Source organism: Musca vetustissima, unplaced genomic scaffold (assembly GCF_032173495.1).
Source record: "Musca vetustissima isolate MV318-11 ecotype Yass unplaced genomic scaffold, APGP_CSIRO_Mvet_v1 utg3975, whole genome shotgun sequence".
Classification (NCBI taxonomy): domain Eukaryota; kingdom Metazoa; phylum Arthropoda; class Insecta; order Diptera; family Muscidae; genus Musca; species Musca vetustissima.
In genome coordinates this window covers 1-19,117 of record NW_026881515.1, presented here as the reverse complement: position 1 = coordinate 19,117, position 19,117 = coordinate 1, and the positions used below count along the sequence as shown (strand labels likewise).

Here is a 19,117-nt window from a genome sequence, read left to right as displayed (position 1 = left end):
GTTTTAAAAACATTTGGTGGATTCACTGAATTGTTTGAAAATAATTATAAAATATTTACAGATGATGGTTGCATTGAATTATTACAGAAATTAGAGAAAACACAACTCGCGAAACTCCCGACAAACTAACGACGCGCACCCGGCCTCAAAGAAACATGCACAACAACTGAAGAACTGAAGAGAATATTAATTGTAGAGTTGCCGTAGTCAATGTAATTAGATCATAAATGGGATGTATGTGGATGGACTTCTTCTTGTAATTTTTTTAATCCACGGCTGTTTGTAGTCCTCAAAAAAATATTTTTAAAAATTCCACGCCTTTAATGACGCCCTTAAAAAATATTTATATATATACATATATATTACAAAATATACATAAAAAATTCTAAAATATTCAAAAAAAAAAATATTTTAAAAAATTCCCTCCAAATTAGGTTACTTGAAAAATATTTTTTAAATATCTACTTGAAAAACATATTTAAAAAAATTCATGCAAGTAGATTTCCTCTTCCATGATTTTAAAATAAATATTTTTTATTTTATTTTCAATATTTCGACATTCAAATATTTGCAACAACGTCACATTTTATCTACATTTACCATTCACACACACAAATTTCCATTTCAATTCCCTCCAACCAAATCTCCAAGCAACCTTTCGCAGCCAATTTTCCCAAACACTTTGCACATCGAAAGAGATAAGCAGCAAACGACATTGTGGCTTGTTCGTTTGCTCATCCGTCCATTCATCCGTTCAGCCTTTCACTTTTTCGCATTGACCCCCACCGACATCAGTTGGGGCAATAACAATTTCAAAGCACCCGCGACAATAATGCAAATACCCGCAAATGCAAATGAAGCCGTATAATCACCGGTCAGATCGTTCAAGATACCACCGGCGGTTGTGCCAATAAAAACGCCCATACCCATGGCCAGGGCTGTCAGACCGAAGGCATTCGTTAATTTATCCAGGCCCAATGAACGGACATAGATAATGGCACGCAGCGTGGAATAGAAGGCTAAGAGGGGAACACGAAGGAAGGAATAGTAGAAGAAGAAAAATGGGAAGAGACAAAATAAACATGAAAATTACAAGAGTATCGAAAAATCCCCGAAATTGGGGTCAATGAAGGTAATGTTGAGCTGCTGCCGCTACAGCTGATGATGAATGATGGTGACCAGCACCACCACCATCTCTACCACCAAACCAGAGGAAATGGCCAAAACCATGAAATTAAATGGTAAACATATGTTTTGCGAATGTGATAGAGGGTTTTTGTAGGGACGTGAAGGCACACACACATTCAGATACATACATAAACAAATGTATGATTGCTGTATGAAGAGGATAATGTGAATGGTGTTTGAATATCTCGCTGTAATTGTTGCAAACAAGAACATTATTTTCAGGATAAAAAGCAAAAGGGGTTAAAGTCATTTAATTAAAAGCCCTAAAAAACATTTTTAAAAATCCATGCCTATTTGTAGGCCTTAAAAAATATTTAAAACCAGTAAGGAAAGTAGTAAAGTCGGACGGGGCCGACTATATGATACCCTTCACCACTTTGGGTATATTCAAGAGAAGAATCCTAACAGACGTCGCATGTTAAAAGGAACAGTAAACCGAAAGATATTAAGGGACTTTGTTGGACCATTCACCTTGAATTGGACGAAAATATATATGGGAGCAATATCTAAATCTGAACCGATTTTTACGAATCTCAACACTCATCGTTTTAGATTCCAAATTTCGTGTAAATCGCAAATATATAGCGTCTTTGGAGCCTCATTTACCTTAATTCGGACGAAAATATATATATGAGTGCTACATATAAATCTGACCCGAAATTTCGAAAGATATATAGGGACTTTGGTGTCCCATTTACCTTAAATCGGGCGAAAATATATGTAGGAGCTATATCTAAATCTGAAACGATTTCCTCGAAACTTAGCACACATCATTCTGAACCTAATTCAGAACTCTTGGTGCCCCATTTACCAGAAATCGGACGAAAATATATATGGGAATTATATCTAAATCTGACCCGATTTCCTCGAAACTTAACACACAACATTCTGGACCGAATTCAGTACCATATACCAAATTTTGTGCAAATCGAAAGATATATAGGGACATTGGTGCACCTTAAATCGTGCACCTTAAATCGGCCTTTCGTGCACCATTTACATAAAATCGGACAAACTTATATATGGACAAACTTATATCGGACAAATATTGTACAAAAATCCACGCTTATTGGCCTTAAGGAGCTTTGAAAAATATTCTTTCAAAGTCCACGTACTTCGAAAAATATTTTTTAAAGAATCCACGCTTATTGGTCTTAAGGTTCTTTGAAAAATATTCGTTAATAATCCACCCTTTTTGGTTTTCAGGTTCTTCGAAAAATGTTGTTTCGCAAAAGTTCAGTTAGAATTTTTTTTAATGTGCTCGCCCCTGGTTATGCTTTGAAAAATATTTGTATAAAATCCACGTTTGATGCAGCCTTTGCGACTTATTCCCCTTTGCTTTTCACTTTTGCTTTCACCTGTGTCCCGTCCACTCCGGAAAAAAAATATTACCAATGTAGGATAACGTGTCAGCGGTATATGGTAACCAAATACAAATACCAACAGAAAAACATCTGCATATGAGAACCTACCTAAAATGATATGACCACTCATTCACTCTCTCCCTCTCTCTCCATTCCCCATTACTTCTCACATGATGCTCGCCTATGTTGCTTCGTAAATAAACATAAAGAGGAATATAATTAAAATTGCACTCTCGTTTGCATAGTCTCATACATTTGTGGCAACATCATAGAGCAATGACGGGCGAAGCTGCATTGGCATCATTGTCGTCGTCGTCATCATCAACCGAACCAAACAACATACCAATAAACAAACAACCAGCAAACCAACATCAACAATGCAACCATATACGTACACAAAAACAACGACAACAACACAAACAACAACAGCAGCAGCAGCAGAAACGGACAAGATGAAGCAGCATAATTAATACTGTTTGCCTGCTGGTCATTCTCATTCAATGATGAGCATAATGTTGTTGTTTGTTGTGACTCATCATCATCAACAACGACATCATTGATGAGGCCACTACTGCAGTTGAGAGAACAAGGCGGTGGAGAAGAAGAAGAAGCAGCATCACTAGAGATGAGATGGTGTTGCTGATGCTTTGTTTTGAATATCAGTCATGATATGTTTTGTGTTGGGGAATATCAGAGGGGGTAAAAGGGATTTTATAGCGGATTATTACGGATTTTATAACGGATTATTAGAATTAGAAGAGAATAGGGGAGAGAAGGAAGCCACTACAAATAAAAGAGAACAAGGGACTCTCTCATAAATGTCTCTTAGATCAAAGATAGATATATTTTACAGAGAAGATAATTCAATTAATTAAAAAATCCACGCCATTGTTAAGACCTTGAAACCACGTCCTCTCTTCTTTGAGCGCCGAGTGTTGGACCCCCGCTAATAATCTCTTGTTTCCCTCTCTCTCCCCTAACGCCCTTGTTCTGCTTGGTGTTATATGGAGAGTCATAAAAACGTGCCTGATGAGCTGAGTGATAAATGTATGCAAAATAAAGTTTGTAAATGGTAATGTGTTTGTGTGTGTGTGTGTGCAGGTTTGTTTTCTTTCATTTCATACTTTGTTTGTGTCGATGCTGTTGTTGTTGATGTTTACATTGGTGCGTGCATAAGTGGACAGAGTTGGAAAATGGATGCATTTTTGCATCGCCATATTAACCACTCATAATATTTTGTTCTCATCCATTTTCCATTTTTTTTCTTTCTTTTTTGCTGCTTCTGCCAAAAACTCACCTGGGGCTATGCCATAACAGATGGCGTACACGAATTGAAACCACACCACATCGAGGCCATAGAAGGCACTGCAACAAACGGCCACTCCACCAAAGACCATGCCGCCGCCACAAATGTACGTCGTATAGTCACGATATTTGTATGCCACGAAACCAGATGCAATGCGAAAGGCGAAATTCGAGAAGCCAATGGAGGGTGAAATTAGCTTTGCAAAACTTGGCTCAATTTGGACACGCACTGCTCGATGTTAGGCATGGGCCTCCCAACACGGAGAATGAAAATTGCAAATGAAAATGCAAGCAAGGTGAACATCCGCAGCAGGTCAGAAAAAAAAAACAGAAGACAAAAAGAGAGGGTGAGAATGAGAATGTATGATAATAGACAGACACATAGAGAATGCATGATATAAAATGTAAACAAATGAAACACATAAACAAGACCTAACAATCAGGAGGGGTGTGCGAGTTAACCAGCATTGCATTCTAGCTGAAGTGCTAAAAGAGGGCACAGGTGTGCGTGTGTGAGTGAGTTTAAGTGCCAAGTGATTTTAAGAAAAGAATTCAACTTTCCGAGTAGGCTAACTTGTTATTGCAAGGATAATAGTCTTGTAATTAATGACCGGTTAAAGGCTTAAGGAGATAATGAAACCCTGCCAAGGTAATTATTGCTAAGTGGGGCTTTAGGAGGACAAGACGAAGAGCAGATACGAGCATTACGAAATTTAATGGTGATAAATATAAATTAAAAAATTGGAAACGTATTTTTAAAACCAATAAGGGTAGCAAGGAAAAGGGAATAAATCCGAATTTCGTGCAAATCGAAGGATATATAGGGACTTTGGTGCACTATTTATCTAAAATCGGATGAAAATATATATGGGAGATATATCTAAATCTGAAACGATTTTCACGAAATTTAACACACGTCGTTCTAGACTTTCTTCAGTACGCTGTGCCAATTTTCGTACAAATCGAAGGATATATAGGGACTTTGGTGCACCATTTACATAAAATCGGACGAAAATATATATGGGAGCCATATCTAAATCTGAACCGATTTTCACGAAATTTAATACATATGGTTCTAGACTTTATTCAGTATGCTGTGCCAAATTTCGTGCAAATTGAAGGATTTATAGGGACTTTGGTGCACCATTTACATAAAATCGGATGAAAATATATATGGGAGCCATATCTAAATATGAACCGATTTTCACGAAATTTAACAAACATCGTTCTAAACTTTATTCAGTACGCTGTGCCAAATTTCGTGCAAATCGAAATATATATAGGGACTTTGGTGAACCATTTTCATAAAATCGCACGAAAATATATATGGGAGATATATCTGAATCTGAACCGATTTCAGGAAACTTAACACACATCATTCTAGACCTTATTCTGTACGCTATGCGAAATTTCGTGCAAATCAGAAGATATATAGGGACTTTGGTACACCATTTACAATAAATCGGACGAAAATACATATGGGAGCCATATGTAAATCTGAACCGATTTCCACGAAATTTAACACACATCGTTGTAAACTTAATTCAGTACGCTGTGCCAAATTTCGTGTAAATCGAAGGATATATAGGGACTTTGGTGCACTATTTATCTAAAATCTGACGAAAATATATATGGGAGCTATATCTAAATCTTGAACGATTTTTTCCAAATTTTAAATGGGGTTCGTCCTTGGGCCAAATAAATGAACTGTGCCAAACTTCATCCAATTCGAATCAAAAATGCGACCTGTACATTGTTTACAATTTACCATGGATAGACAGACGGACGAACATGCATTCAGGTGACGGATATAAAAATCCACACCTATTGTAGGTCGACGAAAAAATATTAAAAAAAAAATCCATGCCAAAAAATCCTTGAACAAATATATTTAAAGAACTCGAATTTCTCGGACTACTCACCCGTCGAATAAACAAACGGAATATTGAAACCCATCGGAAACAGGAAAGCCGAAGCGAGCAATATACGAAATTCAAACATTTCCAAGAGGCGAAAATCAAACAGCAAACGAAAAGCATTCCGCAATTTTGGATGCAGTAAATTCGCTGGCTTCAGAAATTCCAATAGTGGATACTTTTTAATCTCCTTCAATTCCTTATACGATTTCCGATGATCCTGTAATTGCCGTTGTATTGCCATTGTCGACAATCGATGAACCACACGTTCCGTACTGATATTTTCATCAATATCATCCAAGGATATGGTACGCATATCTGTCTCACCAAATGTTACTGTTTTGCGGGGCCCATGGCTGGGACGTCCATGAGGACTCGGTTCACTTGGTCCCATATAAAAAAGATCCTGTTTTTCCATTGGATCTTGACGAATGATGTAGTGCTTCGAGATGGCAGCTTGGGCCTGGGCTTCACGTATTCTGGCGAGATAATTTTGAAAGCAGGGGCAACATTTTTGACAGCAGGTTTGTTGTTCCGTCAATGGGGCAGAAGGAGCTTCGACTTTTTCTAAAGGGGAGGAAGTAAATATCTTTTTTTTCAATTTTCAATTTGGGGCCTTGAGGTACTTACCCAGGACATTCTCAAAATCCTCATCCAGTTCATAGATATCTGTTTGCCTTTTCAGAGAGTAACGTGAGTATTTGGTCATCTCTGTGAGAAAATCGTGAGAATCGGTTTCCGTATCATCCCAGGACATCTAAGGAGTAAAATAAATTAATACACAAAATTAAAAGTTGGTGGGTTCCTCACCTCCTTAACCCTTCCAATTCTGGTGGGTGCTACCTCGACAAATGTCAAGCTCATTAGGAAAACCAACAACAAACATGCAATATGTAACCTCATGAGGTTACGCCAGCCCAGTGGTGCCACCAGCACATTATTCATATAGGCAAATATCATTATGCCAGCTCCGGCACCCGAACAGGATATGCCATTGGCAATTGGTCTATATTTCTCAAAATAATAGCCGATAATTAGCTGGGAGGAGACCCAGATCATGCTGAGGCCAGGACCGCCTAAATCGAAGAATGAAAGAAGCGAAGAGAAAGACAAAAATTCGTTGAAAAAATATTTTTAAAAAATGATGGCTTGTCAGTGTTCTTGAAAAATATTTTTTTAAACCCACGCCTTGCCTGAGTCCTTGAAAAATATTTTTAAAACCCACGCCTTGCCTGAGTCCTTGAAAAATATTTTTTTAAACCCACGCCTTGCCTGAGTCCTTGAAAAATATTTTTTAAAACCCACGCCTTGCCTGAGTCCTTGAAAAATATTTTTAAAACCCACGCCTTGCCTGAGTCCTTGAAAAATATTTTTTTAAACCCACTCCTTGCCTGAGGCCTTGAAAAATATTTTTTAAAACCCACGCCTTGCCTGAGTCCTTGAAAAATATTTTTAAAAATCCACGCCTTGTCTAAGTCCTTGAAAAAAATATTTTTAAAAATCCAAGCCTATTGTGGGTTCTTGTCGGAGTCCTTGTAAAAATATTTTTAAAAATTCAAGCCTATTGTTGGACCTTGTCTGAGTCTTTGAAAAAAACATTTTTTTAAAATCCTCGCCTATTTTAGGTCCTTGTCAGAGTCCTTGAAAAATATTTTTACAAATCCACGCCCATTGTAGGTCCTTTTCTGAGTCCTTGAAAAACAATTTTGTAATCCTCGCCTATTTTAGGTCCTTGTCAGAGTCCTCGAAAAATAGTTTTAAAAATCCACGACTTGTCTGAGTCCTTGAATTCATATGGGTCTCTTATACAAAACCAACTCACCCAAAATACTATAAAAAATTATCATCATTGGCAGATTTGTGGCAAAGGTGGCCACAGTCAGTACCGTAATGGAAAGAAGACACCCCGCCAGGGCTACCGGACGAAACCCGTATTTGTTGATAAAGGCACTTGAAATGGTGCCCGATAGGAAATAGAAACCTAAGAAATTAATTCAAAAAATTATTCCCCTCTCTCCAACCTCTCAGGACTTTTGCCACTCACCCACTTGCATTGAGGCTACCAATACCACTTTGGAACCTGGGATTTGAAACTCTTCCGCAATATGAGGCAATATCACACCAATACCAAATATGATGCCATCCACCACGATTTGACAACAAAAAGAAATAAACATGATGAACCAGCCATAGCCTCCATCGGGAGGTATGACCATGTAAACCTGGGACGATATCGGAAATTAAGCAGATTTCTACGAAATCTAGGGGAGAATCTTACGAAGACATTTCCCTTCTCCAAATTGGATTTTCCTAGGTTCCTACCATCATCATCATCATCCTCATCATCACTTGAATTAAATATTTTCCGCATATGCTGAGATTTACTCGACTTCAGGGTAAATTGGGGCCTTGACTGTCGACCATCATCATCATCACTGGAGCTTGAGGATCCCGAGGCGGCATAATGTAGCAAGGAATCTAAAAAAAATAAATTTACTTTTAAAATTAAAAAAATAATTTTTGGTAGAGATACCCTTCCTAGTCATAGCCCTCTCCTCGGCCACAATATCACTGGAATAATCCACATCGATGTCTGTGGTGGTTATGGAAATTGTCAAACTCGTAACTGTTGGGAAATCGGTTTCAGTGGCCACATTGCGCACATCACGTCTTCGACTAGCTTGGATATCGGTTAGGGTTGCTCGACTATCATCCGATAAAGTGGTGAAGGTGGAAGTTGATCCCAAAACATCTGAGAAGGATGTTTCGGTGGCCACATCACGAGTTCTAAAAACAAAAAATAAATCAATGTAATCAAAATTAAAAATATTGGAAAAAATGTTTAATCGTGCCTTTGACTTTCTTCAGGTTCCATATTTTTTATGAATGTTTATTTTGAAAAAATACAGAATGACATAAAAAAAATAATAAGAAAAGAAAAAAAAAAATAATTGACAATATTTTAGACATACCTAACTATAATTAGGTATGTACTAAAAACAACAAAAATAAAATTCGATCCTAGACGTTCAAAATATATTTTTTAAAAAAATCCACGCCTTTGTTAAGACCTTAAAAAAAAATATTTTTTTAAATACACCCTGTTGGAAATTCCTTAAAAAATATTTTTCAGAGATCCACGCCTATAGTAACTACTTAATTTTTTTTTTTAAACTTCGTGCCCAATAGTACATCAACATTTCATCTGAAAAAAAAACTTTACCAGTAATAAATTTCATTTAACTGCAAAGACCATTACCGGTTTGTCGAAAAACATAAAATCAATATGTTGTATCTGAATGCAGCAGACATTCTCCGGCGATGATGATGATGACGATGATTTTCTGTTCTTGGGAGACACCCCGAAATCCGGTTTAATAGATGTTCATCAAACCGGAAATGCATATGATACGAGTTGAAAAGTACTCAAATCCTCGTCCTATCCTCCCCCAAGAACTACAACAGCTTCTTTAGTCAGTTCAATACTTTATAATCGACAAGGAACATGGAGAAGAGGTACACCCTCCTTTCGTTACATGCATTCAACACACCTCTCATTCTCTCTCTCACACACCCAAAACATGCACATTCTACTGACATCCTTATGGCAGATTTCCTCAAAATATCATGTTCCTCAACGCATTTAAAATTGCATTGCATACTTTGGGGGGCAGCTCTCGCTGATGCATTTCTACGAACACGAACAAATGTCAGCGTGTGTAACATTGTTTTTTTTCTGTATTTATGTCTACATAAATGCATGTATGTTTTCTCTTCTGCTTCTACTTCTTGGACGTCTTCATGCATGCAGGCATGCATGCAGTAGACATGTTTGCATGCATGTCTACATGTTGCAGTTGTTTGTCGTTGTTGTTGAGTTGCTTCAGTTGCTATCTATGCCATTTTATTTCCATACATTTTCCTAATGAAGTGTATCAATGTGTACGTATGTTTGTAACTATGTGCATGTGTGTGTGTCAGCATCAGTATCATCTCTACATAACAGCGGAGTATTAGCTTAAGACTTGATTACTTGCATACCAATAAGATTTTGAGACTACACACTTCTTGCACATGTCGAACTGTTCGAAGGCACATATGCAGAGGTGCACACACACACAAAGGCATACGTTCAATATGTATCGGTGCATATGTTTGGATAAACGGATTTGTCCTTTAAAAGGGATGATATATTTTATGAAATAACATTAAAATATTGCAGCAGAGACTCTTAAACAAATATTTAATAAAAAAATCCACGTCATTGGAAACTACTTTAAAAAATAATTTTCCAAAATTCACACATGTGATAACTACTTGAAAAAATAATTTTAAAATAAAAAAAAATATTTTTAAACAAAAGTCACGCCTATGAAAGTTCCGAAAAATTATTTTTCAAAAATTCACACCTACGAAAGGTCCCTAAGAATATTTTTCACAAAATTCAGGCTCTTGAAATGTCCCTTGGTCCTTCGTCCTTTAAAAAAGTATTTTCAAAAAATCCACGCCTTCGAAATGCCCCTTGGTCTTTCGTCCTTTAAAAATATTTTTAAACAATCCACGCCTTTGAAATGTCACTTGGTCCTTCGTCCTTGAAAAAAATATTTTTAAAAATTCACGCCATTGAAATTTCACTTGGTCCTTCGTCCTTTAAAAATATATATATTTAAAAAATTCACGCCTTTGAAATGTCTATTGGTCCTTCGTCCTTTAAAAAAAAATATTTTTTAAAATATTCACACCTCTGAAATGTCACTTAGTCCTTCGTCCTTTAAAAAAATATTTTAAAAAAATCCACGCCTTTGCAATGTCCCTTGGTCCTTCGTCCTTTAAAAAAAATATTTTTAAAAAATCCATGCCTTTAAAATGTCCCTTGGACCTTCGTCCTTTAAAAAAATATTTAAAAAAAATTAAAAAACAATTGACCGGAGCAGTATAGTCAAACGGGGCCGACCATACGATACCCTACACAACTACTTTCGTCCTTTAAAATCCGTGCCTTTGAAATGTCCCTTGGTCCTTCGTCCTTAAAAAAAAAAAAATTAAAAAGGTTAAAAAAAACAGTGAGCGGTTCTATGTCCTACACAACTACTATAACTTTCTGCGGATGTTTATTCCGAGCCTGGACTATATTTCGTGATATGCAGCACCTCTTCCATACACTGACAGAATTTACGAATATTACTTATATTCAGTACAGTTCTTCTAATTACTCGTCAAAATCCCCTTAATCGTGAGTTGTGCTGTAATGTTCGGTTTATAATTGTGGCCTATAGGTAGACCCCTACAAAAATTAAGTTTTCGATCAATTTCATCCCAAAATTATTATCTGATCATAACCGAAAATTATAGGCGTCTTCCTTTACCAAACATGGAACCTCATGGATCATTTCAAAGCGAGCAGCGCTATCTTTCCGCTCTCCCGTGTGGTAATAGATTACTAAATAATATCTGATTACGTAAGCACCTGTACATATTTACGCGTAACTCCCACATCCCAGAACATACGACAATATAATTGGTATCAATTTAAAGGTCAACCACTCCGTTTGGATATACTATCAACCTATCTGGTATATGTCTTTCAGGGGTAAATCAATACCCTATAGAATACAAATTTGGTAATTTTTTACACAAAAGTCTGGGTCCATTTGACCCGCTAAGTATTGACCGATCTTGATCAAAACAGGCATGCTTATTCTTTGGTCCGATCCCCTTCTCCATGCAAAAATTCGCGATGTTTGGGCCATAGTTGCGGCCTCTGGAACGACCAGAAAAACCGACAAAAATAAAGTTTTTGGTCCATTTCATATTAATATTAACCGATCTTTAACAAAAACAATAGGGGTCTTCATTGGGCAGAACCCATCCTACATGCAAAATTTCGTGAAGATTTGTCCATAACTGTGGCCTGTATCGTGTTTACAAATTATAATGGACAGACGGACGGACACACACATGTCTAGATCGACTCAGCTAGTCGAGATATGACGATCGGTATACTTAAAGGTGGGTCTAGGACCAATATTTCACGGTGTTACAAACTCTTGGGGCTGCACAAAGCAATAATACCCTGACAACATAGTTGTGTAGGGTATAAAAATCCACGCCTCTAAAAGGCCCTTGAAAAAAAAATTTTAAAAAATCCACGCCTCTTGAAGACAATTGAAAATATATTTTTAAAAAATCCACGCCTCTTGAAAGGCCCTTGAAAAAATATTTTTAAAAACTCCACGCCTCTGAAAGGCCCATGAAAAATTACTTTTAAAAACTCCACGCCTCTGAAAGGCCCTTGAAAAAATATTTTTAAAAAATCCACACCTCAGGAAGGCCCTCGAAAAAATATTTTAAAAAAATCCACGCCTCTGAAAGGCCCTTGAAAAAATATTTTTAAAAAATCCACGCCACTCAAAGGCTCTTGAATTTTTTTTTTTAAATCCAAGCCTCTGAAAGGCCCTTGAAAAATTATTTTAAAAAAATCCACGCCTCTGAAAGGCTTTTGAAAAAATATTTTTAAAAAATCCACGCCTCTGAAAGGCCCTTGAAAAAATATTATAAAAAAACCACGCCTCTTAAAGGCCCTTGAAGAAATAGTTTAAAAAAAATCCACGCCTCTGAAAGGCCCTTGAAAAAATATTTTTTTAAAAAATCCACGCCTTTCAAAGGCCCTTGAAAAAATATTTTTAAAAAATCCACGCCTTTCAAAGGCCCTCCAAAAATATTTTTAAAAGATCCACACCTCAGGAAGGCCCTTGAAAAAATATTTTTAAAAAATCCACGCCACTCAAAGGCCCTTGAAAATTTTTTTTAAAATCCACGCCTCTGAAAGGCCCTTGAAAATGTTTTTTTTAAATCCACGCCTCTGAAAGGCCGTTGAAAAAATATTTTTAAAAAACCCACGCCTCTGAAAGGTCCTTGAAAAAATATTTTTAAAAAATCCACGCCTCTGAAAGGCCCTTGAAAAAAATATTTTTAAAAAATCCACAACTCTGAAAGGCCCTTGAAAAAATATTTTTAAAAAATCCACGCCTCTTGAAGACCCTTGAAAAGATAACACCTCGAATAAAAAGGTTTGACCCTTTGAAAAATATTTAGAAAAAAATCCACCTCTTGTCACCTTAAGGTAATAAAAAAAATATTTTTCTATCACCCCATTTTCTGTTCACCCTTTGTCCTGAGACATAAAACTTCAATATTACATGATTTACTATTACTGCTGTTGCTTGTATTACAACTACTTTGTAACTTTAGATCTGCTTCGTTGAAGTTTTTTTTTTCTTGATCTCATCCTCATCCTCTTTTTTTTTTTTTTTTTGTAGCACATCATCAGCAGCTAAATCTTCCCTTGGCAACCTTTTTCCTTAAACATTGTATGATGATAGGGTAATTTTTAAGTTTGTTTTTCCTAGGAATATTCGTTTTTCGGAATAGAGTTACAAATAATATTGATTGAAAGCTGAACGATGAAAAGAAAAAAAAACGAGCTAAGGAATTTTATTGAGAAAAAATAGCAAATTTTCTTTGGAAATTTGTTTAAAAATTTAATCAAGGATAATGGTAAGTGACTGTAAAGGACCTTAAAGGAATTTATTTACAAAACTTTGTAATTTTTGCTTTCTTATAAATAAAATAAAAACTTTAATTTAGTTCGAAGGCAAACCAAGAATTTTAAAGAAAAAATAAATTGTTTGGAAACTGGTACAGGCGTAGGCAGGTCTAGGACATAGATCGACGGCGGAGACATTCCCAACAAATTATGCACCAAGCCGTACAGATTCCTATTTTAGACCCCCACCTCTCTATTCTTCTAAGCCCCTGCCTAGCTCATTTCTTATTCTCCAGTGTGTGTTTGAATTTAGTTATAATAAAATTTTACTTCTTTATTCTAATCGTCTTCTTCGTAGGTCTTCCTAGTCATCTTCATCTTCTTCTCCTCGATTTTCTCTAGCCTTTTCATAATTGTATTTGTACAATAACTAATTCATGTTTGTTGTTGTTTTTGTTGTTACTATTATTATATTTTTATTGTGCCCAAGGACTCCTCACCTTTTGTGAGATTTATGGTTGGAAGCCAGCAAACCGAACGAACAAAACCCACACCCCCCATTGGACACTTGAATGAAAATGGTGATTCATGCATTCAAGATTTGCCTCTAATTCAGTAGCCACTACCACCAGCAGCAACAACAACAACACCTCAACACAAATCTTTAGTTGGGATTTTTTTTTTAAGAATTCATTTGAATTTCAATTGCCAGGGTTTTCTGTTGTTGTCGATGTTGGTCTACATGGAGAGGGTGGAAAATTGAAAGCAAATCATAAATAAATAAACAAAAATATTAAATTAAAAACTTAAATGAATTTATTTATATATGTGTGAGAGAGTGTGTGTGTGTGTATGTGTGCTTTGTAGGAAAATGCAATAAATATATATTTTTTAGGTTAGAGATAAGTAGAACAAAAATGAAATATGTTTTTTTTTTCAAGAAAAAATTTAAGAAATTCAGATTTGATACACTTGAGATAAATTTTGCAAAAACCAAAACGAAAGAAAATTAAATTCTTGGAATTGTTTTTTGCTTAAGAGTATTTTAAAAAGAGAGCTATTAGGAACATCATTCACATACATATTTTTTTTAATTGCAATTAAAGCAGCAAAAAAATAAATTAGAAAAAAAAAGAAATATTGGATTTTTATACCCTACACAACTATGTTGTCAGGGTATAATAGCTTTGTGCAGCCCCAAGAGTCTGTAACGCCGCGAAATATTGGTCCAAGACCCACTATTAAGTATACCCATCGTCTTATCTAGACTAGCTGAGTCGACCTAGGCATGTGTGTCCGTCCGTCTGTCCATCATAATTTGTAAACAGGATACAGGCCACAGTTATGGACCAGTCTTCACGAAATTTTGCATGTAGGATGGGTTCTGGCCAATGAAGCCCCCTATTGTAAAGATCGGTTGATATTTAATGGATGATATGGACCAAATATTTAATTTTTGTCGGTTTTTCTGGTCGCTCTAGAAGCATGATATTGTATCCAAGAGGAATGTTTGACCTTCAAAATGCCTCCAATTGCATTGTCGTACGTACTCGGACGTGGGAGTTACACACAACTGAATACTTACGTATTCAGAAATTATTTTTAACCCATTATCTCATTAGAGGTCGGAAACATAGCGATGATTCCTTTAAAATTTTCCATGAAGTTCCAAATATGGTCAAAGACAATGCCTATAATTTTCGATGATGATCTGATTAAAATTTTGGGATGAAGTGGACCGAAAACTTAATTTTTTGTGTGTTTTCTAGTCAAATATAGGCGAACATCACAACACAACCCACCGTGAAGGCAATCGGAATAAACATCCGAATATATGTTCTTGGTAGTATTTCAATGTGTTACAAACGGAATGACAACATTAATATATCCTCCATACTATGGTGGAGGGTATAAAAAAAAACAAATATTGGATTTAAAAAAAAATTACAAGCTCCTTTAACAGTCGTGGATTTTTATACCCTACACAACTATGCTGTCAGGGTATTATAGCTTTGTGCAGGCCCAAGAGTTTGTAAAGCCGCAAAATATTATCTAAGTATACCAATCGTCATATCTCGACTAGCTGAGTCGATATAGACATGTATGTCCGTCCGTCTGCCCGACTGTGCATCATAATTTGTAAACACGATACAGGCCACACAGTTATGGACCAATCTTCACGAAATTTTGCATGTAGGATGGGTTCTGGCCCATAAAGACCCCTATTGTTTTTAATATTTAGGGGATGAAATGGACCAAATACTGAATTTTGGTCGGTTTTTCTGGTGGCTCCAGAGGCCGCAATTATGGTCCAATCATCGCGAATTTTAGCTTGGAGAAAAATCGAAGAATAAGCATGCCTGTTTTGATAAAGAATGGTAAATATATACCGGGTCAAATGGACCCTGACTGTGAAAAATTACAAAATGTGTATTCTATGGCGTATATATAGACCCGAGAAGTTAAGGAGGAGTGGTTGACCTTTAAATTGATACCAATTATATGGTCGTATGTACGCAGATGTGGGAGTTACACTTAAATATTTATAGGTACTGAGATAGTATTTAATAACCCATTACCACACTAGAGGGCGGTTTTGGCAGTTGTTGCAAGGACAATGCCTACAATTTTCAGTGATGATCAGATAATAATTTTGGGATAAAGTGTACCAAAAACTTAATTGTTCTTTTTTCGTGTCGATCTATAGGCCACAATTGAAAGTCGAACATCACAACATAACTCACGGTGAAGGGAATCTTGTCAAGTAATTAGAAGAACTCTACTGAATATTAATAATATTTTGAATATATGGAAGTGTAAGGAAGAGGTGCTGTTGACCTCCAATCGGTCAAGAGGGTGCAAATATCCCGAAATATTGCCCAGGCTAGGAATAAATATCCACAGAAAGTTAAAGTTCCATGGTAGTTGTGTAGGGTCGGCCCGTCAATGGTTTAAAATATTTTTTTCAATTAGTTATCAAAGGTGTGGATTTTTTAAATATATTTTTGTAAGTAGATACCAAAGGCGTGGATTAAACAAAATAAGGATCTACAATAGGAATGACTGTAAAAAATCAATGACCTTGAACAAATGTTATTAAACATTACTTGTGCAAATATTTAATATCCTTCCCCCTGAAATATTACTGGGTTTTTTGTTTTTTGAAATGTCATCACTTTTTAATAAAATTCTCACAACAATCATTTTCCGAATACCTGTTTAAACAACAAATTCGATTTTTTCGATTTTTTTTTCGTCTATTTTCCAGCGATTATTATTCACGACATGTAAAATCACAACGAAATGTCAAATATTTTATTTTTTTTCATCTGATGTTTTGTTTTCGTTACTTTTTGTTACGTTCGGGAGAACTTAGATAGAATATAAAGTACCAGCAAAAAAGTGCTGAAAAATGAACAGCCAAAGAAAATTTTTGGGTGGAAAACATGACTACGTGAAAAACGTCAAAGCGTTACATCGCTGACAGCTTAGCGTAGTGAGAAAAATCTACTTCGTAAATCGTGAAAAAAAAAACTGAAGGTTACAGAGTTATTTTTCTTTACAGTTTTGAAGGCTAAAAAAATTTATTTGGATTTTTGTTTTAGTGTTAGGCGAATTTAAGGAACCTCCCATCGAGGGATGGAAGGATTTATGATTTCTTTTCTTCCAAGAAAAAATGCTATTGGTGTGTCTGCAGAATTTTAAGTTTTCGTTTTTTGAAAACATGACCAAAATAATAAAAAAAGAAAAACTATAAACCCGCAGAAAATGTGACGATGTACAAAAATGACTTTCTTTGTAAACATCTAAGGTAAGGTTAATATATTTTTTTCAGAAAATCTGGTGTTGAAAATTAAAATTCCTAGCCATGCTGTTCAACGAAAATACTTAACATACATTCACAAAACAAAAACTCCCCAAGAGAATGGATGATAACTTACCTGTGGAGATTTATTATCAACACTGGGCCTAAAAGTTTTTTTTTTTTGTTTTGGAAAACAAAACAAATTTCACCAAGCCTATGGTGGGGCCTTGAAACATTTATTTTAAATTCAATTCTATGATAGGACCCTGGGTTTTTAAAAAAATTAAGGACCTACACTACGCATGGATTTTTTAATGATTTTTTTTCAAGGCCCTACAGGAGCGTTGGATTTTTTTTTAAATATTTTTTCTTCAACCTACACTAGGTGTGGATTTTTTATATATATATATTTTTTAACTACTTTTTCATTAACCTACAATAGGCGTGGATTTTTTATATAATTTTTTCAAGTGCCAACAGCGGTAGATTTTTTAAAAATATTCTTTTTTTTTAAATATATTTCTTGTTCTATAACATTTTTTTCAAATAGTCTAAAAAGGCATGAATTGAAAAAAACATATTGGTTTCAAGGTCCTACAATAGACTTGGATTTTTCCTCAATTTTAAATAAAAACTGATAATTTCACAAAATTTAATATTTGTTTAATAATCTCTTAGAAAAACCAGCAAAATCATATTTCACAAAAATTTAATTTTTTTCCAAACAAAAAAATTATTTTGCGGTCTAGGCTGCTACCGCCAACGTCTCCTAGCTGACATTGCCATTTGCTCAGTTCGAAAATTCTCCATTCTCTGTTTTTGTGGTGCATTTTTACGTTTTAGACATCCCGGCGCACACAGCAGGACATTTTATTTAATTATCACAACAGGATGGCTACAACATAGGCATAGAAATGTGTGTGAGTGTGTGAGAGAGTGTGTTGGTGTGTGTGGCTGAAATTTCATCAATGCCAGACATAATTGAGCTGAAATTTTTCGAATTTATTTTTAGTGGCAATTGCGTTGTGGCAGTGTTTGGTGATGGCAACGGTGAAGCCGATGGTGGTGGTGGTGGTGCCAGGCAATTTAAAATGAGGTGCAAATGTTTTTGAATTGGTCATAAACACTGGGGCTAACACATTTTATGGCTAATAAACTCCAGGTTGTCGTGGTGAGTGGTTGCGGGGGTTGGAGGCAGAGATTTTAATAAACATGATTAGACGACATTGACGAATGAGATTTAAAAATGTCATAAGCACACACAGATGTTCAAAAATTATTTTTTGGAAATTACGTATATAACAAGGGTGAGGTTAATGAAGCTACATTTAAAAATCTACTTTTCAAAAATCCTCGCCTATGGAAGCTACTTTTAAAAAATCCACGCCTATGGAAGCTACTTTAAAAAAATCCACGCCTATGGAAGCTACTTTTAAAAAATCCACGCCTATGGATGCTACTTTAAAAAAATCCACTCCTATGGAAGCTACTTTTAAAAAATCTTCACCTATGAAAGCTACTTTTAAAAAATCCACGCCTATGGAAGCTACTTTAAAAATCCACGCTTATGAAAGCTACTTTTAAAAAATCCACGCCTATGGATGCTACTTTAAAAAAATCCACTCCTATGGAAGCTACTTTTAAAAAATCTTCACCTATGAAAGCTACTTTTAAAAAATCCACGCCTATGGAAGCTACTTTAAAAAAATCCACTCCTATGGAAGCTACTTTTAAAAAATCTTCACCTATGAAAGCTACTTTTAAAAAATCCACGCCTATGGAAGCTACTTTAAAAAAATCCACGCCTATGGAAGCTACTTTAAAAAAATCCACGCCTATGGAAGCTACTTTTAAAAAAATCTTCACCTATGAAAGCTACTTTTAAAAAATCGACGCCTATGGAAGCTACTTTTAAAAAATCCACGCCTATGGAAGCTACTTTTAAAAAATCCTCACCTATGAAAGCTACTTTTCCAAAAAATTTTAAAAAATC

General features: G+C 35.5%; 1 protein-coding gene across 1 annotated transcript; it reads right to left on the bottom strand.

Moving 5' to 3' along the window:
- Window positions 1-762: 762 nt before the first annotated feature.
- On the bottom strand, window positions 763-16,329 carry LOC133327420 (uncharacterized; the record flags this gene model as incomplete). The annotated part of the gene is given in 10 exon segments (XM_061535975.1): window positions 763-1,019; window positions 3,850-4,086; window positions 5,780-6,340; window positions 6,404-6,530; window positions 6,584-6,849; window positions 7,596-7,754; window positions 7,818-7,995; window positions 8,323-8,560; window positions 8,746-8,749; window positions 16,260-16,329. Coding segments are annotated over 10 exon segments (2,097 nt in total), but the record flags the coding sequence as incomplete, so codon positions are not given.
- Window positions 16,330-19,117: the final 2,788 nt, after the last annotated feature.